We start from the raw sequence: 22658 nt of genomic DNA on the forward strand, positions 1-22658 counted from the left end.
CGCTCACTTGTTTTTGGCTGATCAGAGGTCAGTCACTCTGCCGCCGGGCCTCAAAAACAAGAGTGACTGCTCAGACGCTCTTACATAAACATACTGAGTTTATGTTTGACTTTTTAGTGTGTAAAGAGTGGTTAGTATTTGGGCAAAGCTAGTGAATGGATTACGAAAAATAAGGCCTGCGGCAGGTCAGCAATCTTTATTGACACACTCAAGTTGCTGTTTTGTTGATGTTTTTGTCATAGAAAAAAAAAAAAAAAAGTTAAATTTCAAATAAAAAATACACTATATTTTTATATTTATAGTATTTGATAGATTGTTCAATGAACCTAAGTTGCGTGTTTTTTAACGTTGGAGTAAAGTTAGGGTTAGGAGCTGTGTTGAAATTCAAACTTGGTTCCTCTTGATTGTGATGCAGACATGTTAACCACTAACCACCGTGCTGCTGATATGATAGATAAAAAAAAAAAAAAACATTCGTGTTGAAGTTTGTCGTGAGGTCATGTTCAAAGTGCTGCTGCCCAGTGTGCACACAGTCATGTGGATGTGAGTGTTCCCTTATGCATGACTCACAGGCCCTCCCTGTCCTCCCCTCCGAATGCCTTTGTCATGTTTAGAGTCAGTCCACAAGGAACAACCCTTGCACACCGGCGCTGTGTCACGCTTAACGTTCGACCCTCCTCCCACTGTTATTCCGATCCATTGCCCAACTCTCCTCCCTCCCTCCCTCCCAAATTGCTGCATCATGTTAAGTCTCTCATAGGCCACAGTGGTTTGTGCTGAGCTGTCTTCCTGTTTTCATTCCTCCAGTGGGAGGGAGGAGGAGGAGGAGGAGTGTATAAAAGCACAGCAGGATCAAGGCACAAAGTGGACAAAGAAGATCCCGGCAAAAGCGAGCGACTTGACAGAAGTTCAGCAACACAATGGAGACGCACAAGATGCAAAGAGCAGAAAAGTAAGAACTGATTTAATTGATAACAATATCCATTACATTTTAATACGTGTTGTATGCAGATGCATGCTGATTTTTTAAATAGAATACGCATTATGACCGAATTTACAGTCACAAATATATTAATAGTGAGTTTCCTGACGTGACCATTGAACAATATTCCATTTTTTTGCCCCCAAAAAGTCTTGAGTTGAGGCAAAGGCCTTCACTTGCTGCCTTCACTTTTATCTTCAAGTGAAAAAGCAAGCTCTATTGGCTTGGGACGGAAAGAAGAATAGTCCACTTCTTTGCCTTCAAAAAGTCCTGCATTGCTTTGTCATGGAAGACTAAGCTAAATAATGACAGGAAAACATTTAAGTCAAGACTCTTCTCGGAAATGAGATATCATATCAAGTATCATTGTCAAAATCAAGAGTGGAGATGTCCACTTTCACTTCACTTTTATCTTCAGTAAGTGAAAAAAAAAGAAATCTTCAGTAGGTGGAAAACCTGCTCTTTTTTCTTTTGTTGAAATTAGGCATTTGACCCTAGTTGAATATTCCACTATTTTGGCCTTCAAAAAATCTGGAGTTGCTTTTGACGGAAAACAACGAAACCTTAACTGCAGTCACCTTCACTTCATCCTCTACTGGACGGAAATCGGGTCACCGAGTTGGCCGTGAAAGAATATTCAACTATTTTCCCTTTGAAAAGTGTTGAGAGGCTTTGCATGGAAGACGACTGAAATAGACAACGGCAGGCTCCTTTCCTTTACAACATTGTAGCACAGATGTCAAGAATATTCTGGAAAATGAAGACTCAAAAGTTGCCTTCATGAATGTTTAAAAAAAAAGCCTGAAAAAAGCTCTGAAATGATTTTGGACAGAAGAAAGCTAACCTGTTGCGGTGATGGATGTTGCATTGTGGATTTTCATGATAGTAATGAATGTATTCCTCCCTTGCAGGGATCTGTCAGAGCAAATGAAAAAGGTGACCATGGAGAGTCACATGAGGGCAGAGAACACGGAGTTAATGCTGAGCTTCCAGAAGGGACAAGTCACCATGCTGCAGTATAAGGTAACTTCACACTCTGCTCTTCATTCCTACTCAGTAAACATCCTTTCACCACCTTCTCTCATCCTCGTTCCTCAGCTTCTCCTCAGCTCCCTCCGTGAGATCTACCAGACCTTAGAAGAGGAGTTGGATAGGAACTCCGCCCACCCCGCCGTGGAGCCCATTTACTTCCCGTCTGAGCTGGCCAGGCTGGAGTCCATCGAGAAAGATCTGGAGTACTTCTACGGTCCAGACTGGGAGGAGAGGATCGTGGTACCCGCGGCCACGAGAAGATACTGTGACAGACTCAGAGAGGTCAGTTTCACGCTGATGATCGCGCGTTCAACTCCACGAGATGATGATGCTCATTCTTGACTTCTGGCATTCAGATTGGGAAGGAGAACCCAGAGTTCCTGGTGGCCCACGCTTACACCCGCTACCTGGGCGACCTGTCTGGCGGCCAGGTCCTGGGCCGCGTCGCCCAGAGGTCCATGGGCCTGAAGAGCGGCGAGGGTCTGTCCTTCTTCGCCTTTCCCGGCGTGTCAAGCCCCAACCTGTTCAAGCAGCTCTACCGCAGCCGCATGAACGTCCTGGAGCTGAGCGAGGAGCAGAGGAAGGGCGTCCTGGAGGAGGCCGTCAGAGCCTTCGAGCTTAACATCCAGGTAGGAGATCATTATTTAACTCCAGAGGTGGGGGCTCCAGTCACATGACTTCACTTGGGTCAGTTTGTACTTAAGTCACCAATTTTAGGACTCGCTTGTCTAAACGTTATGAAAGACTTGACTCAATTTTGACTTTGTTTCTTGAGGCTCGACTTCTGTGACAAGTTTTGCCTTTTCACGTTTGAAAATTAGCTTTTTCAAGACTGCGTGCCATTCGTTTTCTCAAGGAAAAGTTACATTTTGTGAAGTGTGCACAAACCTGGCAACCTTCCAGTTTGCTGCACTGTGATGCCGAGTGCGCAGGGCACCTCGTAAAACAACTATCATGGCAGGAGATTAGAAAATAATTACGTTGGGATCCGAGGATTATGTTTTCAATAAAATTGGGAAAAGGTTGCAAGAGACCAAACAATTACAACATCTAACTTTGAATCACTATAGAAACCAAAATGGCAGCTATGTTAATGTCACAATTGAGCTAACTTGGTTATACATCAACGACAGCAAATGTCTGTTATGCGTTTAAATGAGAAGACAAAATAATAGACTGATTTGGAACCATCAAAGAGCGATATGACTGTGTGCTAACACGAGTACTGAGTACAAAGTAGCTAATGTGTGAATATATGTTGTGACTAAGCCAGATTGTATAACTTGAATGATGACTTGATACCCAAGTAGTAACTTGACCCATTTGATTTTTTCCACAGTAACTTGGCATTTGCTGGAAACCAGATGGTTAAGACTTGACTTACAGTATTTATTATGACTTGGACATACAGAATGCATTTACCGGACCTCCGCTAGACTCAATCTCCCTTTTCTTGAGTCAACGTACATCTCATGGATGTTGTATGGATTGTGCTTCAGGTCTTTGAGGACATGCAGAAGATGCTGAAGGTGGCTGAAGACCAGCTAGAATCCAAAGACGGGAAACGCGTGAATGCTCTGCAAAGCTCCATGATGGGCGTTCCACTCTTCAGGATGCTCCTCGGAATCTTTGTGGCTGTCGTCACCGTGGCAATCTGCATGTCGTAGACTCGTGTCCACATATTGTGAGCCAACTCGGGGTACAGCTACAGTACATGGCGATGTCTTCATGAAAACCTTTGGTTTTGAACGCTCACACACACACCTGCAAAAATGACGCAAAGGAATTGGGTGACATCCTTGCCCCTTGTCCAGACATTTCCCATTTTACTGAATTTACATTGCAACATTAACACAGCAGTTTCCAAACGTTTGCATGTTCAGCCTCCAAAACACTGTGAACAAATGGCGAAAACGACACTGCTTCGATCCATTTTCAGTTGAAAATGGTTTAGCGTAAATACTGTCCAGTTTCTTGGGAGTGCTGCCATTATTAGAAAGAGTACTTGATTCTGAAGCGTTGACATTCCACAGGTCGAGCCAACTGGTCCATAGACTTGATGCGGACATAACTGAGATCACTTCCACAAGTGGACTTAGTTTTTTGTTTTGTTTGGAGCGTTCAAATAGGCCTGAAAAATGCAGACGAATTGCTGACTTTGTTCGTATGAGTAGAAGGCACGAAGTTTAACAACTGAATTAAGTGGAGCAGAAAGTAGACTTAAATCGGAATCTTATCAGTTTCTTTTTGTGTTGACAATGCAAGTCAATTTGAAGGATAACTTGTTTCCCAACTGATTTTGATTTCTGGTGTACGTCAAGTCTAATGGGGTTCATTCAGTACAATGGAAAGCTATTGAAGTCAATCCGGAGTACTCTTTTGTTTACATTGCACAAGTTAAAGATTTGAAACTGAACTGAGACCACTTCCGGATTCAATTCAGTTTCTTTGAATTCTTACTATTTTACTGTAGTGTCATTGTAAATACAATTTAATAATAAACTAATTGTATGATTTGACTGTAATAAACACTTGCATTTTCATATGTAACTGTTGATGATGTTTTATTAAAATGTCACATTTTTAATCAAAATATTTTGCTGTGAATGTCATATTTCATTTGTGAGTCTGTTTTTGTTGGCCACTGTTAAATATGGTTTTTTTTGTTTTGTTTGTTTGTTTTTACCATGTGGGCTGCACTCTTCAGACAGTTAAGTCCAGCTGGTTGACATTATTGTTCATGTTTTGGCACCAGTCTACTAAATCTAATTTAAATCTTGAACAGCTTCAAACATTCATTGGTCATGCGACTTTGCGGATGATGGCTTCTTTTCAACATTTTCGTTTTGGTTTATGCTTAAATCAACCATCAGTGTATCTTTTGAAGCGCTGTGTGAGGAAAAGCGGTTCAGAAAATGGATGGATGGATGTCCTACTTCGGGCTACAGGTCAGCTGGAGCCTATCCCAGCTGACTTTGGGTGAGAACTTTGGCAACTCAAAGCCCTTTTTGCACCTAGGCAGACTGGTTGTGTGTTTTTCTCACTGTGTGACTGCCAAAATAATTATGCCTTTTAGTGTTTGAATCGTGTTTCTAAATTTGCTACACTGCAAAAACTAGATTTAAAAAAAAAAAAAATGAAATGAGGAATGTTACTTAATTTAAGCAAAATGTTCTGCCAATACAACAGAAAATTTTGACTTGGCAAGAGTTCATCAAACAGGTTTAAGTCGTTTAGAGGGGCAATGTGTGCGTTTTAGTATTTGAGTCACTTTTCAAAAGTTACCGAGAGTTTCCACCTAAACCTAATTTGTTTTAGGTGCTTTTGTTGGGAAATAGTTCCAAGGGAAGTCTGAAAAGTTGCTAAATCTAGCAACTAAAGTGCTAAGTTTGCATCAATGTTCTTCAATGAACCCAACACGCATGTTTTTGGAATGTGGGAAGAAATCGGAGTCCCCGCGGAAACGCCGCGCAAGCACGGGGAGAACGTGCCAACTTCACGTAGGAAGCCTGGAGTCAAAGGCTCCAACTGAGAACTTCTGAACTGTGAAGCCGATGCGCTAACCACTACGGCACCGTGCTGCGCCATCGATGTCAACGAGACGAAAATACAGTGGTTTGAAATGTATTATCAGCTTTAATGATGGTTAGATCACCTTTCCGACACATTTGTGGATTGCACATATAAATTAAAACTGATGAGTGAGCAGCAGCAGCAGCAGAGTGGGGGGGAAAAAAGAAAACAAAATGAAAAGAGTGACACAAATGAGAAGAGTGCTGGTGTGTGGCTCTCCCTAGTGGACGATTACGACTTGGAAGAACACAGTCGACATGATTGTACGTCACAAGATTCCGCACTTCCTTCAATCTTACAAGGCACAGCAGCCGGGCTAAATGAAAACATTTCACTCGCTATATGCCGATAGATACATTCAACTCTACTGCTGGCAACAAGCAAACTAAAAAAAAAAAAAGGCTTGGTGGAAATGTATCACTTGCAATAACAAGGCCAGCAGCTAAACTGTCAAACATCATCAAAAAACAAAACAAAAAACAGACACACACTTCTTAAACTCATAGCCCTCTATAATAAAACTACATCAGATTTATATTAAAAAATTAAACTAATGTTAAACATTTGCAAAATAAACAAACCTATCTCAATTGTCTTTATATAAAGAAGTATCAGGGCCACACTGACAAGAGACTAGGACAATAAAGTTGAAATATGTTGTCATTTGTTATAAAAACAAAAAAAGAAAAGAACTAAGTTTTAACTAATAATAATAATTGTGTGATTTAAAAAACATCCTATTTTGCAGAGTGGTCCTAATACTCCTTCATATATTTTAAAGGTGAAATGGTGCCATACGATTTGACTTTGCTCTTGACAAAGTCAAGAGGATGTTCTGCACACCATAAAGGAAAAAGTAGAGACTCACTTCATAAGTGATCCCAATCATTTTTTGTCTAATATCACATTGATTCATGAATGAATTAATCCTGTGGGGAAATGAAGGAACTCTCTATTCCTGTTCGAGTATTAAATCATGTCTATTGTACCTGCTTTCTATCTGTTGATATTACGTATTGCACATTACAAAGACACTTCAGTGACATTTGTGACGCCTAACTGCCATAAAAACTCAATCTAAAATATAAATATACATTTGAGGCTATGTAAAAGTTTAATGAATCACAGGAAATGCGTTGCTACGTGTATACATTTCTTTCTTCTTCTAGTTCAATTTGGCACACTGTCCCGCTGGAAAAAAAAAACAACCAAACAGTTTACCGACCAATCAGATCCAAGCGATTACTGTAATGTACAGTTTCAACACGTGTACGTAATTCGAGAACATGTGCACAACACCACATGGTCTGGGCTACCCGTGTCCAGCAGCTAGGAGAGTTTGGGCTAACAAGGTGCGGTTACTTGGAGGCCTGGGGTCTGGGTGGGGTCCGGGCGGGTGGGGGCGGGGCTCAGTTGGCTTCGTAGGTGGCGAGCAGCGCGGCGTCCACGGGCTCCATGCAGGACGGGCAGGTGAAGGAGCGCATGAGCCAGGCGTCGATGCAGTCCATGTGGTAGATGTGCAGGCACGGCAGGAACCGGACGGGGTCGCCGTACTCGAAGTCCATCATGCAGATCACACACCTGCAAGAGACACGGAAAAGGTCCATTGAGCCTGCGTATACACGTGTTGCCATTCATGCAGTACACACATACTCTGGTGGCTGGCTTTCAACGCACTTTAAGAGATGAATAAAGTATCTAGCTATCTATGAGGCCAAGCGCTATATAGACAATGAATGGGTGGATTTTGAAGGTGAAGCAAAGATGGAACTTCAAAGCTGTTTAGACTGCACAGGCTGGAGTGTCTTTGAAAATTCAGCTGGCAGCCTGGATCAATATACGGACCCTGTCACATCCTATATCAGTTTCTGTGAAGAGGTGTGTGTACCAACAAAGTCATTTCGCACATTCAACAACAACAAGCCGTGGTTCACTGCCAAACTTAAGCAGCTTCGCCAAGCTAAGGAGGACGCATATCAAAGCGGGGACAGGGCCCGGTATAATCGCACTAGAAACCAGCTGACTAAAGAAATTAACATTGCAAAGAGGAACTATGCAGCAAAGTTGGAAAAACAGTTTAGCGCTAACGACTCTAAATGAGTCTGGCATGCATTCCACAAATTACAAGCGATGATCCCCCCCAAGCTGAGAACAATAGCACACTAGCCAACGACTTGAACCTTCTACTGCAGATTTGAAAAGGGCACTTTCACACCCAACACCCACCCGGCTGCACCACCGACCACTATCACACCACCGACTTCTCCGTTAACCATCCGCGAACAGGATGTGAGACGCATCTTCAAACAACAAAAGATTAACAAAGCGACATGCCCACACCACGTGTCCCCATCCTGCCTCAAAGTCTGCGCTGACCAGCTCGCTCCAGTCTTCACTCAGATCTTCAATAGATCTCTGGAACTGTGCGAAGTACCATCCTGTTTCAAATGCTCCACCATCATCCCAGTCCCCAAGAAACCTGCAATCTCGGGTCTAAATGACTACAGGCCTGTCGCCTTGACATCTGTGGTCATGAAGTCCTTTGAACGTCTCGTGCTGGACCACCTCAAGAGCGTCACAGACCCCCTGTTAGACCCCCTGCATGGGACTGCACTTCATCCTAGAACAGCGACATCCAGTCGACAGCGCGGGGACCTATGCGAGGATCCTGTTCGTGGACTTCAGCTCAGCGTTCAACACCATCATCCCTGAACTCCTTTCCTCCAAGCTTCTCCAGCTCAGCGTCTCACCTGCCACCTGCCAGTGGATTTACAGCTTCCTGACGGGCAGGACACAGCATGTGAGGCTGGGGGAGGCCACCTAATCCACACCCAGCATCAGCACTGTGGCGCCCCAAGGTTGTGTCCTCTCTCCGCTGCTCTTCTCTCTCTACACGAACGACTGCACCTCAACGCACCCGGCTGTCAAACTCCTGAAGTTTGCAGATGACACCACTTTCATCGGCCTCATCGAGGACGGTGACGAGTCAGCATAGCGACAGGAAGCGGAGCAGCTGGAGCTGCGGTGCGGCCGACACAACCTAGAGCTGAACACGCTCAAGACTGCAGAGATGATCGTGGACTTCAGGAGGCATCCTTCGCCACAGCTCCCCCTCACGCTGTCCAGCTGCCTTGTGTCAACCGTCGAGACCTTCAAGTTCCTGGGAATTACAGTCTCTCAGGAGCTGAAGTGGGCGATCAACATCAACTCCGTCCTCAAAAAGGCCCAGCAGAGGATGGACTTCCTGCGGCTTCTGAGAAAGCACGGCCTGCCGCAGGAGCTGCTGAGGCGGTTCTACACAGCGGTCATCGAATCAGTCCTGTGTTCTTCCATCACAGTCTGGTTTGGTGCTGCTACAAAAAAGGACAAACTCCGACTGCAACGGACAATCAAAACTGCTGAAAGGATTGTCGGTACCCCCCTACCAACCCTTGAGGACTTGCACGCTGCCAGAACTAAGACAAGAGCGTGCAAAATCCTCTCGGACCCTCCGCATCCCGGTCACCGGGATTCCAACAGCTTCTTCCCTCTTGCAATCAACTTCTTAAACAGCTAACCTACAATTCCATTGCAACATACTGGCAGTTTTTTGTCTTTTTGTCTTGAGTTTGTTGTCACATTTCTGTGGGGCCAATTATACATTACTTGTGCACTCACTGTAGTATACTCGCCACGCTGCACTATTTGCATATCTGTTGTTGACTAATACTGGCCACTCATGCCAGAGTAGCACCTGCTCCATGTGCACACTGATTGAGGAGTATCTGCAACATTTGCACAATCAACATTGTCCCAGACTATCGTACTAGTCGCTTGAAGTCTCGACGCCCCTTTGCACAATGGTCATTGCACCGGACTATTGCAATATTAGTCATTCGAACTGCTCTTGGTGCTAGAGGACTCTGCATCTTTTTGTACAATTGTCAAAAAATAAAATAATAACAATAATGTACCAGATAACTAGCAACCCTTTATTGCTCAGTGACTTTTTTTTGTCAATGTCTTTATGTCTCAAAAGTGTTGTTCTATGTCAATTGACTGTCTGTTGTCGTACTCGAGCGGCTCCAACTACCGGAGACAAATCCCTTGTGTGTTTTTATGGACATACTTGGCAAACAAAGATGATTCTGATTCTGATTTGGATGGTAGATATGTATTGGATACAAATGTAAAGTATTCTGTTGAATGCAGTGGGAGCACAAAACTCTCCGTCAAATCCGCCCAAAAGTCAAATGTATAATATTCCCGACTCACTCTTTGACTTTGCGGTCTGACGGGTCGGAGCCCGGATCAAAGATGCCCCTGGGCAGGTGATGGATGAGGCCGATACGCTGGGCGATGCGGACCTGCTCCTCCTCGCTCAGCTGACTGGCCAGGCGACTCTCTCCGGGGTTGGGATGGTACACGGGCACAGGCTGCGGGTGCTCCTGGAAAGCCAAACGAAAACTTAAGTCAGCCGACTGTACATGCTTTGTACAAGGAGGTCCTCGGTATGAAACAGTCACCACATTTTTTGGAGCATTTTATCAAAAGTCAGCAAAGATTTGATTCTCAGATGATTATGCTGAGCGATATTAGCTTAGCTTCTTCTACTTCTACAACCTTTGCTTTCTGTCAGTCTGGATGTCATGGGGCACTATGCTGCCTCTCACAGGTCAGTCTTGGCACTACAATAGATATTGTTCGGTGTTGGACACGCTATGGTCCTGATCTACTAACCAGGATCGTGCAAGCCAAAACTTCCACGCAGTTCATTTTGCAGGTTTTGGGAAGCTGCGCAAATACATGAATCGAGCATGTGCAATGTGATTGATCAAAACCTGAGACAAATTGCAATGGCTGTTTTTGTATCTTTAAATCAAACGTGCGAACCAGCCCGCACAGTAGTTCCAGCAGGCAAAATGAGAATGAGGGAGAACTTTCCCTTTGTGGAAACATTTCTTTGAAATGGCAGAAATAAAAGTTATTTGGACATATTGTCTATTCAGCAATGCAATTTTGTAGCTTCTGAATAACCCAAGAGCGAACTTGGGAGACAGTTACAAGAAGGAGTCATGCCATATAACTTATGACTTCATTCAACTCTGCATTTGTCAAGTTTATTTGTATTGCCCTTAATCACAAGAGTCTCAAAAGGGCTTCGCAGGCCCACAGTTGGCAATGATTGACGACACACACTGCCGTGCAGCTGGGTCGTTTCAACAAAATGTCTTGTGCCAGCCTCTCCCAATTACATTTTTCAGAAGTGCTGTCCCAGGTTTTAAACTCAACGTTACACAGGATGGGCAGATCGAACTCGGGGCGTGTTAAATTAAAGAGAGCGAGAGAGAGAGAATAAGAAATAAATGTATTCATTGAACAATGGGCTCATTATTGTGGTTGTACTTTAAAAGCAATGTGTCCTACTTAGCATTAAATGAATACCACTCTGACGGAGACAACAAACGTAAGCATTGTGTGAAACAAAAATGGTATTGCAGGAGATTTCATCACATTGTGTGCCTAGTATAAGGAGCACAAAAGTGTAAATGTTATTGGTTTAATCAGCAGGTGGTTGAGTGGTGAAGCTCCAGCCACCGCCGACTCTCGTTGGCTATCGTGTAGGTCGCCAGGTCGGTGTGGGGCCGGCCCGGGTCACCTGGTAGGGCGGCGGCGGCTCTCCGGGCAGGCTGCCCCCCTCGGACTCGTTCAGCAGAGACAGATCATCCGCTCCTTGAGAAAACAGGCAGTTCCCCATTGAAGTGAGAGCAGCATGAGCGACACACACGCAGGCGCTCGACGACGACGCGACTAGCTTGTTTTCCCTTTTCTTCTTCGGTGTTTTTACAAACTAAAGTGTGGCCAAAATTCGACGTGACGTCACGAAATTAGCTCTCCCCGCTGTTTTCGGAAGAACAAAAAGGCCAGCTGGTGACACTAATTTGAAGTGTCCGAACGAGTTTTCTCTATTTTCGTGTCCTAAATACTTGTTTACAAAATGTAGACCGGAAGTCTCGCCCGAGAGTTTTTGGCTACTTCCGCAAGAGAAGGCGCAACTCGTCACGACTCAAAATGCACCATTATTATTTATTTTTTTTGCAATTTAAAACTTTTAAATTCTCTTAACACAAAACAGTAAATTTAAAATATTTATCGTGTTATAATCAAAGTACAGTCTCGGAAGTTATATACCTTTTATACGGACAATTACAAGGTAATGAATTCCGGGGGTCCTTGTCGGTAACTCGCACGGACATGACACAGATATGAATTTAAAAATAGATACGTCCAGCGCGCTGTATCAGCTCGACTAAGCGACGTGCCTACGTGGCGGCCACTTTGGTGGGGCCAACGTTCATAGGCAATGCATGTATATTGGAAAAAAAAAATCTATTTGCTTTTTTCTTTGCCGATTTTCATGGTTTACTTTTTTAAAAAGAATTTTTTTTAAAAGAAGTTCAAAATATTCTTACTTTAATACATTACTCCCAGTTCCTTCGTTGTGATTTTGCAGTGTACACCCTGAACTGGTCGCCAGCCAATCGCAGGGCACATAGAAACAACACACAAATATGTCTTTAGTTTTAGAATAATGATAAACTAAATAATTTCATAATGTCCCTGTGACTAGAAAACAAAGCACGGTTTGTCTGTCGCTGAAATGCTACCATTGCCAACAGCGTCTTAAAACATCCCGGGGTCACCAACATGGTGCCCACGGGCATCCGGTAAACCCCCAGGAACCCAAGAGTACCCCATGGGCCTGTTCTAAAAATAACTTACCAGTGATGGGACATTGTGATTTCCTAGGAATGTTCTCGGAGTGAGCATTTGAAAATGTCAACACTTGCGCAGATTTGCAGAAATGAAGTGTTGCATATTATGTATCAAATTCCTACCGTGTTAAATCATCGTGGATCATTATCGTGATAAATTAACATGATCAGTGTCTTCACATACATAAATATCATTCATTTGAAACAAAGCATATAAAGGTATTTTAAGCAACTTTGTTATTTCAGAGGTGTGACTCAAACTTGGTAGTTCATTGTATTAGTCAGCACCCAAGAAGTAGCACTCTGTGTCAAAAAGATTGGCGACCCTTGTTCGACACGCTTTCCTTTATCGTCGCTTGTTTCCTCTCTGTGGCCATCCACTTGTTCGGTGGCTAAAGTGTGTCTGTTAGAGGTTGGTGTACTGCTGTACTAGATATAAAGACACATGACAGCGGGCCGGTACAGTCAAGAACATCCTTTTTATTCAATCAGGTGCTGCTCTTCTCAAACTGCGTTTTTCTTCTTATGGAAAAGAAACTGTAATTAACATGCATTTCACCTAGAGCTCTGGGGGTGTTCTCACAAAGAAGTGGTGTGTAGACAGAGGCGCAGAGGAGCTGGGACTAAAGGGGGGGCGAGGAGGCTGCTGCCGAGTACACCAGTAACCATACACGCTTAAGAAAACAAACTAAACGAGAGAACACAGACCTGGAGCTGTCCAGCATGAGGTGGGGCAGAAGGGGACAAATAATGGGAGAACCCCCCCCCCCCCCTCCCCCCACTCCCCGAGAGGTCACGTTCGCGATGACCTCTCGCACAGCCGGCCGGTGTGTTGTAAGTAGTTAATACTGCTGAGAGTTTTACTGTGTAAAACCCGGCATTAACGATAATACTTAGCTGAGATTCATTTTGGGGGAACAAAAAAACGCAAACCCCACCCCCTTCCCTTCAACCTCATGCAGGATAAGTCCGGCAATAAGGTGCTTGTAGCTTTCATTTTAAGTCCAAGGCTTCCTGTCCTTAAAGAGCTTTTAAACACAGCATACCCTGAAAGCAAATATATATATATATTTTTATATATATATATAAAAAAATAAATCCAAATTATCATGAAACAAAAAGGGGAAGTAAAACAAAGCCAAACAATAAATAACCAAAACAAAAGAGCAAGCTCTTATCCTAGTTCGAGCAGCCCCTGTTCCAACATCCCCAAGCAGTTAATTCCACTTCCTGCATCCCCAAAACTCCCCCTGAACCCGCTCATCCCTTCCTAAAAGCCCACCCAGGGACACCCCCAAAAGCCCGTCAGCGTCATTTGTTCACATACATTAGCTGTTGAATGGAGAAGCAGAAGTGATGGGTATGGCGATACAATGTGAAGCATACAGACAAGAATAACATGTGAGCTAACTGCATTCTGTTCAGACAAAAAAAAAAAAAAAAAAAAAAAAAAAAAAGTTTCTCTTTTTTTTTTTGTCCCACCCTTCAACGGGGGAGAGCGAGCCAGTGAGCGAGAGTGACGGACACACAGTTACATACTACTCGAGTGTCGAAGAGAAAATAGACAGTGGAGACAAGGAGGGGAAGAAAGGAAACAAAGCAACAACGGAACAATGACACTTTTTTTTTTGCCATTATTTATCGATAAAGAACTAATTCACACCATTTACATCTGTATGTAGATTTCAGAATATAGATGTAAGGAAGAGAAGGGAGGAACAATAATGGTTCATTTTAAAAGTTGTGCTCGAGCGCGGCACCAGCTCACAAAACAAAACCAAAAAAAAATAAAAAATACTGGATTACAAAAATGGAGTCTGTGAACAAAAGGCACTTTTAAGGGACAACCTTTAACTGCTGGGAAACTATACACTACAGCACAAGCACTACAAGAGTCATTTACAGAGGCAGGTGGAGGGGGTGTTGGGGTTGGGGGGCTGTTAGGGGGTGCATCAGGGGAGAGGCTCGCATTGCCGCCCAAGGAGAAAACGGTCTCGCCGCGTTTATTTGGCCGCGTTCTACTTTTAGCCGTCGCCTCACCGCGTCTCCATGGGAGGACTTCTTTTGCTGTTGTTTATTTGTGTGTCTGTGTGTGTGTGTGTATATATATATATATATATATATATATATATATATATATATATATATATATATATATATATATTTAGGCCAATGTTTGGGGTTTCCTGCTGGTGAGTTTTAGGCAGCGCTCGGGTAAAACGTTGCCTGACTTTCCTGACTTGATAGTCAACTTCATTTTAGGATCGGGAACCCCCGCCCCCCCCCCTCTCCTCAATAGAAGAAGAATACAAATAGTGAGAGAGACAGAAGAGGAGTAATGCTGCTATTTTTTTGTTCATTACCATTCGTTTATAATCTTTCTGAATGGAATTGATAGTGTTTAAGGAGCACCGGTTTTTACTTGATGATAAAGTTGTGTATATTTGTTTTCCTTCAGCCCTCTCGCATTTTTTTTTAATATAAACAAATGATTACACAGAAACATTAAAAAAAAAAAAAAAAAAAGACAAAGGAAATAAAAACAATACCCCCAACTTACAAAGACTAGGATTTTTTTTCTTTTTTTTTTCTCATGGCCCTCTAAGTTTAGAGTCCCGGAGCTTATGGACTTGAGACAAATACATTTTTTTTTTCTCTTTTCTCATAGCTTTCTTAAAAATCTCTAACAGACAAACACAATGATCTACCCAATGCATTGCACGTGGCTCAATCGACACATAGTTCTCAATAATAATACTTTCCATCAAAAAACAAAACACTTTTTCTTCTTCTTCTTCTTCTTCAACCCTACAGTCAAAATTTGTTGACACGTTCATCGAAGGTGTTAGAACGCTGCGCTGCTGCACGTGTGTGTGGTGTCGTTTGGGGTTTGTACTGCAAAGGTTGGTTGAGGCGGTGTTACCCAAAGGGCTTCCTGGAAAGGGAGGCTTCAGAAAATAACTAGACTGCCCACCAGCTCGCATAGAAAAACGTTAAAAAAGGAGCATATATCAGAAATATACAGTATATGTGTAAGATCTGTCTCTCTCTGTCTTTACAAAAGCAGTCCTGTATAAAAATTTGTCCAGGCCAGCCTTTCCCAAACTGTGGGATGGGATTTTTTTCTTTTTCTTTTTCTCCAAAGGAAGACATGTCAGAATCAAAAGGCTGCTGCTACCGATACAATTTCTTGATCCAGGTTTGTTGTACCATATATTTGTCCGCTTTGTTCTTTTTCATGAATTTATGTCACTTCAATGCAAAACGTGATAATTCATGCGGAATTCGCAAACCTTGTTGGAGGCCGAAGTTTTTTTTTTTTTTTTTAGCAGTGAGCATTAGCTCCCATGCAGGAAAACAACCTGAAGTTGAATACTAATTGCATGAAGGGAATACAGTGGCACTTTCATCTTTACTGTTAATAGTTGTCATATATGTTTTAGTACATAGACTGTTACTGTTACTAAAGAAGCCGAGAGCTGTGTCTCAGTCTCCACTATCCCTGCAAAACGGAACCAACAGCGAGGCAGTCCAGTTATTTTTTGATGTCGGCCTTGGATGCTGGATTGTGTCATGATGCAAATTCTTTATGTGAACATTTACATGTAACAAATGTCAATTTAGACAAATCTTCAATGAATGAAAAACCATTAACAAAGGCATTTTGGAGAACCAAATATAAAGGCTTCCCTTTATCATTCTATGACTGATGTTCGCGTGTGTGTGTTTGTGTATTTCTTTGACTGGGCTACAGGGTGAAGCAACGCAGGGGATTGTGTGTGATGAGCTGGTGTTACCGTGCTGTCCGTACGCGCGAGAGATTTTGAGAAGTTTTCACTGTTTAGTTGACATCTGCTCACTGAAATCCGGGCCTGGTCCGAAGCGTGCTATAATAGAAACTACAGCGGAAAGTGTTATGACATGCAAAACAATCCAAGTGGAACAAAACCAAAAAGAAGAAAAATCTGCCAATAAAAGAGGAGATCAAAAGAAAAAGAACCCCTACAAGCTAAATGAAAGCTAATAATATGAAGCTCATGCTGTGTGTGTGTGCGTCTTCCTGTAAAATAAATCGTGAACAGGGATGGGCATTTGATTACTTTTCCCGGATTTGTTCTTTTTTTGTATGCCAGGCATGGATATACGATACCTAATCTTCCAATGTTGTACTTTTAAAAACAAACTACAGTGCTCCCCTGCTATATTGCAGTTCATCGTTCATGCTCCCGCTGTATTTTTTTAAATAATATATATATATATATATATATATATATTTTTTTTTTTTTTTGCAGAACACAGGCAAGTCAGTTTGTATGTGTTGCTGCTCCGTGTGTGTCAAAGTAGCAGTTGGTTTCCTGTTATACGTTAGCGTTATGCTAGCTGACTTTTTTTTTTCTTCGATGAAATTATTTGTTTGGTTGAACATTTTGGTGTTTTAATATACAATGTTTGCTTCTCTTTTGTTATATGTGTCACTTTTACAGTGAACTTGAAGTGGGAGCGACGCACGCACGCTTTGCCTCTTATTTGGAGAACTGTGCGAGCGAGAACTGGCGCTAAGAAATACTTTAAAAAGTGTGTTTTAGTAAGTTAGAGGGTGATATAATAATTCCGAAAATGTTTAAAGCTTGTTTAAAAAAAAAAAAAAAGAGAAGCTTATTACTGTATATGGTGTTTCTACATTGCAGGTGGGCCTGGAACGCGTCCGCCGCGATGACCTGTAGAGTTCCTCGCCAAGCACTTCCTTCCATTTTGTCTCAATGGCTTCAGGACATGAGTAATCTATTATTGTGCCCATCCCTAATTCGGAAAAAAAAGATGAGTGGCTGTGTGACAGACTATTTTAGGGAAAATGGTTGCAATTGTGTGTGTGTGTGTGTGTGTGTGTCGGTATTTGTGTGTGGTGCACTTGAGGGGTTAAAGTAGACCTCGACGCACAGCCACATCTCTGTCAAGCGGCGCTCAGCCGGCCTCCCTCATCGCCCTCGTGGCTGTCCATGTGCAATTCTGTTCATCCCTAATGAGAATTAATAGTGCATAGGTGAGGGGATGAAAGAGCACATGCAGCCTTTAGTGTTTTCAAACGCTTTCAACTGGCTAACGCATCTTCTCCTCCCTGCGAAAAAAGGTGCCCTGGTACTTGGACAGGTAAACAATTATTTAAAAAAAAAAAAAAGACCAGCCACTTAGTGCATATACGTCACACCATCTGATGGTGTCACCGGGATTGGCCAATCGCAAATCAATGGGTCTTCAGGGCTGAGCGAATGAGGTGCGTGAGGGAGGGGGAGGGGGGCGGCGCGCAGGGATGTGGCTGCGTTTGTGGTCTTGAACCCGAGTGGTGCTGCTGGTGGGTGGTGGTCCTCAAGGTGGACGCCACGGGGATCTTTGAGATCACAACAAGAGAAGGCGCCATCACCGACTACCATTTTGTTTTTTTTAACCTCCCGAGCCAATGCGTGGAGTTTCGTGGTGGAGATGATAAAATGATAAAAAAATAAAAGTGATTTAAAAAAAAAAAAAAAAAAACACAAATGTAAAAATTGGTCAATTGCCAGGTTGCCATATTTGTGTCTCCTGTCCAACATTTCCTTGATGAGCGTGTGACAGTTCCTCGTCTTCCGCCTGGCATTCTGAGTCTGTCCACTCCATCTCAGTGAGGCCTCCTGCATTTCCGAAGGGGGGGGGGGGGGTTACGAACGTTCCAGTTCAAATTGAGTCGGATCAGAGGGGGTCACGTGGGGTGGGGCCATGTGGGGGCTCCGTAGTCGTACTTTGTACAATGTGGGCCATAAAGAAACTTTTTTTAGTGTCAGCAGTCTGCTTTTCCCCCCCCCCCAATTTTCATGACACCATTTTAGCTGTTGATTCGTCGAGACCTTGTCAGAGGAACCAGGACTGTGGAGGAGAAAAGGCAAACAATTAGTCATGCATTGTCTCGCTGCTGGCAATGAAGGGTATACATGCGCTAGGACCCCCAGGAAGCACGAAACGGACGCCACTGAACACCCACAAAATAAACGCGATGGGTGGCACGGGGAGTATTTACAGTGGAGCCACCGTCCAAAGGTTGCATGATTTGAAATTCAATTAAAAAAAAAAAAGATTCAGATTTGGAAGATGTCTACAGTCATACAACTAGGTATAAAAATGCCATTAAACGGGACAACATGCAAGACTTCAGCTCAGTGAGCACCTAAAGGACTGACGTCATTAGTGTCTTTCTTTTTGTTTGCTGCAATGCTGCCATAGAACCGTAGAGTGATGGCAAAAACAAAAAAAAGATAATTGAATTGTTAGAATTAAAGCAAGCATGCTATGATGACGAAGACTAGACAACCAGAAATGGAAGTGGTACGAAAGGCTGCTCAGTACAGAACGGCCAAACATAAATGAATTTGAATGTAGACCAGAAAGTCAGGTACATTTAATCTTATTCTTTTACAGCAGTTAACGTCTTGTACACACACACACACACACACACACACACACACCGAATGTTCCAATGTTACTCTACTAATGTACCCTACAGGTTGTTTTTTTTTTATTGCCAGTTTGACTAAAGAACAGATGAATTTAATCTACATTATTTCCACATTTCCAAATATGAACAAATCAGGCTTTGTGGTTATCGTCAAAGGTGCCACTTTATTTTGTTCATTGAAAACCAAACCTGTCAACGTTTACGTTTAATATGGTTGGCCAACGTATGGCAAATTTACATGCCGCAGATGGACAACTGAGTCCTATATTTTTTCATATTAATCTAGCATTTTTTTTTCTAAAATTGATGGGATTCATTCATAGTAATAGTAATTGTCTGGATAAGACAAAGTGCAATAATTATATAATTCATTACAATTGTAATAATTATAATGGATACCATCAATATGAGAATAAATTATATTTTAATATCAAAACAAATACGGTACACTTTTCTTTTTCAGGCGTCTGTCCTTTTTAAAAATGTTTTTGAGCTGCTCTAATGCAAAGGTAGAAGCCACCGAGATCATTTGTCGACCACCAGGTGGCACTCTACGGTTCCTGTTTTTGTTATTTGCTGAGGTCAGCTGTACTGCACGTTGTAAAAAAAATCAAAATAATAATAATAATAATGTCAACTCCACCACTCGCTGTTTTCAAGAGGGCTGACTCAAGCCTTCTACTCGTTACAAACACTTGGTTCACAGCTATAAATAGCAGGCCAGCAACGCTCGTATTGTACTGAAAAGTGGATCCGGTTTCAGACTACTGATAAAAAAGTCTCAACGGTGTTATTAAACAGCACAGGGGCGAAGACTCCTTTCAGAGAGCAAGTTTTGGCACAGGCCGACGCGCACTGGCTTCTGCTCGCATTCCACAGGCCTCGACCCGGGAAGCGCCGAACCAGGCCGCCACGTTGTCCCCCCGTTTTGTTCGAAGCCCTCCAACGTTTGGCCAATCCTCCCTCTTCTTTCCTTGTCCTGATTCTTGAGCGTTTGTAGCAGATTCCCCCTCCTGGCTTGCACTTCCATTAACCCCCTACGCTCTTCCTCTCCATGTAATCACCCTCCCCGTGTAATCCTTGGCAGTGGAAAGTGACCCCCCCCCCCCCCCCCTTTGCTCGTCCAAGTCCAACAGCCTATGACATCATGTCTGGTTGCCAGCAGCAACCAGACAGCCGGGACGTGACTGTGGAGTGCAGTGAGCTTCAACTAACTCCCTTGCTCTTTTTCCTCCCCTCTCCCCAGTGCTCTGTCCCTGGCTTTTTTTTTTTTTTGGCCTCCCTGCTGTCCTCTCGACATCGCTCTGCCTGCACTGCTCACGTCTGGCCACCAGACGGCTCCTCAGACCGCATTTTCCCTCTCCTCTCAATTAAGGGATATTGGGCTTTTTCCGTCAAATTTCAGGATGAGCCTAAAATGCTAGCTTTACAGGTCAAATCTATTTGACCTCTAAACGTTTGAACGCACGTGTTCAACTATTCAACATTTTTTTTTGCTGTTCTTTAACAAGGAACTGCTTGGCAAAACTCACAACAGGTGTTCGATCCATGAAGGGACCAATAGTTTTCCTGGTTCAATTAAGATTGGTATTTAAACAGTCCTCCTCTTCATCGTGAGACCAAGGCGACACCAAACAAGATGTTTTCGGTGTCACAGAGTGTCATCAGCAGGTTGCAACAGAGATACAGGGAGACTGGAAGAGTCACAGAAAGGTAATGAAGTGGGCATTCTTAGATTAAACAGCAGCTCCTTGTTAGAGAACCGCAAAAAGTACTGAAACAAACCGATGTGCATTCAAACATTCTGAGCAACATCAAATTTGGTAGGCATATCCATCGCGAGCAGACCCCCAAAAAAGGCTCAGTAGCCATGCCTGAAAGGACACAGGAAGTCCACCTGCACTTTGGTTCCAAGCGGCAATTTCCAGTGGTCCTTCAGAGACGAACTCCCACTTGAGATTGTGTTCGACTGCCACCAAATTTCATCCACAAAGAGACAGCTGCAGAAGGCTGCGGAGAGGAAATCTTGAGTTGGCATCACGTGCTCGCTAGGCCTCGTCACTCTCTCGTTCGGGCTACGAGGCTCAAAAGCACTTGGTACCGACACTCGGGGCCCTGGTGAAACGGGTCCATCCACGAGTGGAGTTTTAAAAAAAAAAAAAAAAAATTTAAACGTTTGATAAGCAATTGTAGAGGATAATAAGATCTCCAGAACAGATGTAAGCTGTCGTCAGGAGGGGGAAAACGAGGGGCAAGAGTTTTTGGCACGGGGTTACGTGTTTCATGCGTGTGCTCGATGCACGCTCAGATACGTTTGGACGGGGTTTGAATGTCCCCTCTGTGCCAGGGCTACATCTGCGCAAGAGTGGTGCAGGTGGGGAGAACTGAAAACACGGGAGGGGGCAGCAGGAGGGGAAAGAGAGAGGGAACGAGGGGTTGTGCTGCGGCAGCCGAGCGGAGCGGGGGAGGGGGGGGAGTGGGTGCAGATTGCTTCCATGTGCGCGTAGGGAGGACGGCAGAGCCGAGTTGGCTGCAGGCAGGTGCGGTTAGCCCCTAATGAGAAAAGTTGTGTTGGTGATGGAGGGGGCCCAAGACACTGCAGCCCCGCAGCGGAGCGCAGCCAGGGCGAAAACCACAATGTAGTGCGCTCGTGGCCCCACACGCTGCTCCAATACACACTGTGGGGCCTTGTGGAGATAAATCAACACTGGTCCAGCTCTAACTGGCGCTGTTTACATTCACAGTAGGGAAACTACCATAGGAACAGAAACCGTAAACCAGCACTGAAACTTAAGGCCTTCATACGTGCACAAAATTAATCAATGTAGGTGGGCGATGACCAATATCGAGCCCGTTATAATACACCCCTGCGAGCATTTCACAGCAATGTCTTGGATGTGGGAAGCTATGATGTCAATTCAAACAAGCGCCGTGTCTGAGCTCATCATTTTGGTCGACATAAGCGCTATGAACGCATTAGCATCAAAGCAGACGCCAATGAAAGGCCGGTGAAATAAGAACATTCTGATCTTTGAACCAGATCACACGGAATTGGATCCAAATCAAAACAACTACGCCGCCGTCTTCGAGGTAACTGACTGAACGCGCCACCATAAAGTCTAATGCTGATAGTCACTCGGATGTGGATTAGCTGTGTCCCAATTCAGGGGGCCTGAGCAGTGATTCCCAACCACTCGTGATCATCAGGTGTGACACGGGAGGACATTATCAGCTAAAAGGATTATGGGAACCCAAAATTCATTGTGGGGATCTTTTTAACTACAGTACTATAGTTGTAGAAAATCAAGCTAAACATTGCTCTTTACTTACATTTGTTCCTGTCAATATTATGAGTGTGTGTGTGTTAGGTATTTGTCAGGCTTTGTGAATTTATTATCTAAAACTTAACTTTACTGTAACTTTCCGGTCATGTTTTTTGTTTTCTCAAGCAAATTGGTGATTTACCAGATGAATGAGTTGAGAATACTCAGAGCCTAATTGATCTTATGTGCGTCACTGTCACCACATTAAACTCATATAGCCAATAAACCTAACTGTATCAGAGCTATCCAGGGGAGTAACTGCACTTCACTGACCTATTAACAAAATAAAAAAACAAAAAAAATAATATGCAATGCACTGAATTCACAACAAGTGAACCACGATATAGCGAGGGTTTACTGATGCTGCACACTGTAGCACCTGGTAACCTAATTTAGTTTTTCGAGATAAAGAAGAAAGAAAGAGGCCAAGTGCTTTCTTCAAGCTGTGTACTGATTCCCAGTTGAAGATAAAACATTAAACAAAGCGAATTACACTGTGTATTTAACCA

General features: G+C 43.4%; 3 protein-coding genes across 14 annotated transcripts in view; 1 reads left to right on the forward strand and 2 right to left on the reverse strand.

Moving 5' to 3' along the window:
• The first annotated feature begins 807 nt into the window (after positions 1–807).
• Positions 808–4607, forward strand: LOC133477127 (heme oxygenase-like). The gene is made up of 5 exons (XM_061771513.1): positions 808–952; positions 1894–2005; positions 2081–2296; positions 2371–2643; positions 3514–4607. The coding sequence occupies exons 1-5, from the start codon at positions 921–923 to the stop codon at positions 3679–3681; spliced, it is 801 nt and encodes a 266-aa protein (XP_061627497.1). The 5' UTR covers positions 808–920; the 3' UTR covers positions 3682–4607.
• A 1023-nt stretch (positions 4608–5630) lies between these two features.
• Positions 5631–11608, reverse strand: rnf11a (ring finger protein 11a). Its single transcript, XM_061771514.1, has 3 exons — positions 11226–11608; positions 9842–10014; positions 5631–7168 (listed from the first exon to the last, which is right to left on the reverse strand). The coding sequence occupies exons 1-3, from the start codon at positions 11322–11324 to the stop codon at positions 6997–6999; spliced, it is 444 nt and encodes a 147-aa protein (XP_061627498.1). The 5' UTR covers positions 11325–11608; the 3' UTR covers positions 5631–6996.
• Positions 11609–12802: 1194 nt separating this feature from the next.
• LOC133477130 (nuclear factor 1 X-type-like) overlaps positions 12803–22658 on the reverse strand; it is a 178787-nt gene continuing 168931 nt past the window's right edge. For all 12 annotated transcript variants that reach the window (XM_061771526.1, XM_061771525.1, XM_061771527.1 and 9 more), the window contains one exon: positions 12803–18240. In XM_061771526.1, coding sequence (XP_061627510.1) covers positions 18226–18240 — 15 coding nt within the window. In that variant the 3' untranslated portion in view covers positions 12803–18225. The remainder of the gene's footprint in view (positions 18241–22658) is intronic.

Source organism: Phyllopteryx taeniolatus, chromosome 4 (genome assembly GCF_024500385.1).
Source record: "Phyllopteryx taeniolatus isolate TA_2022b chromosome 4, UOR_Ptae_1.2, whole genome shotgun sequence".
Lineage (NCBI taxonomy): Eukaryota > Metazoa > Chordata > Actinopteri > Syngnathiformes > Syngnathidae > Phyllopteryx > Phyllopteryx taeniolatus.

Bases quoted from the DNA above. Each gene is read 5' to 3' on its own strand.
- rnf11a (XM_061771514.1), bottom strand. From the start codon at position 11,324: ATGGGGAACTGCCTGTTTTCTCAAGGAGCGGATGATCTGTCTCTGCTG. The intron at 10,015-11,225 runs GTGACCCGGGCC...TTGGCTTTCCAG, and splicing joins AGCCGCCGCCGCCCTACCAG to GAGCACCCGCAGCCTGTGCC. The intron at 7,169-9,841 runs GTGAGTCGGGAA...TGTCTCTTGCAG, and splicing joins TCAGACCGCAAAGTCAAAGA to GTGTGTGATCTGCATGATGG.
- LOC133477127 (XM_061771513.1), top strand. From the start codon at position 921: ATGGAGACGCACAAGATGCAAAGAGCAGAAAA. The intron at 2,006-2,080 runs GTAACTTCACAC...CTCGTTCCTCAG, and splicing joins TCACCATGCTGCAGTATAAG to CTTCTCCTCAGCTCCCTCCG. The intron at 2,297-2,370 runs GTCAGTTTCACG...TCTGGCATTCAG, and splicing joins ACTGTGACAGACTCAGAGAG to ATTGGGAAGGAGAACCCAGA.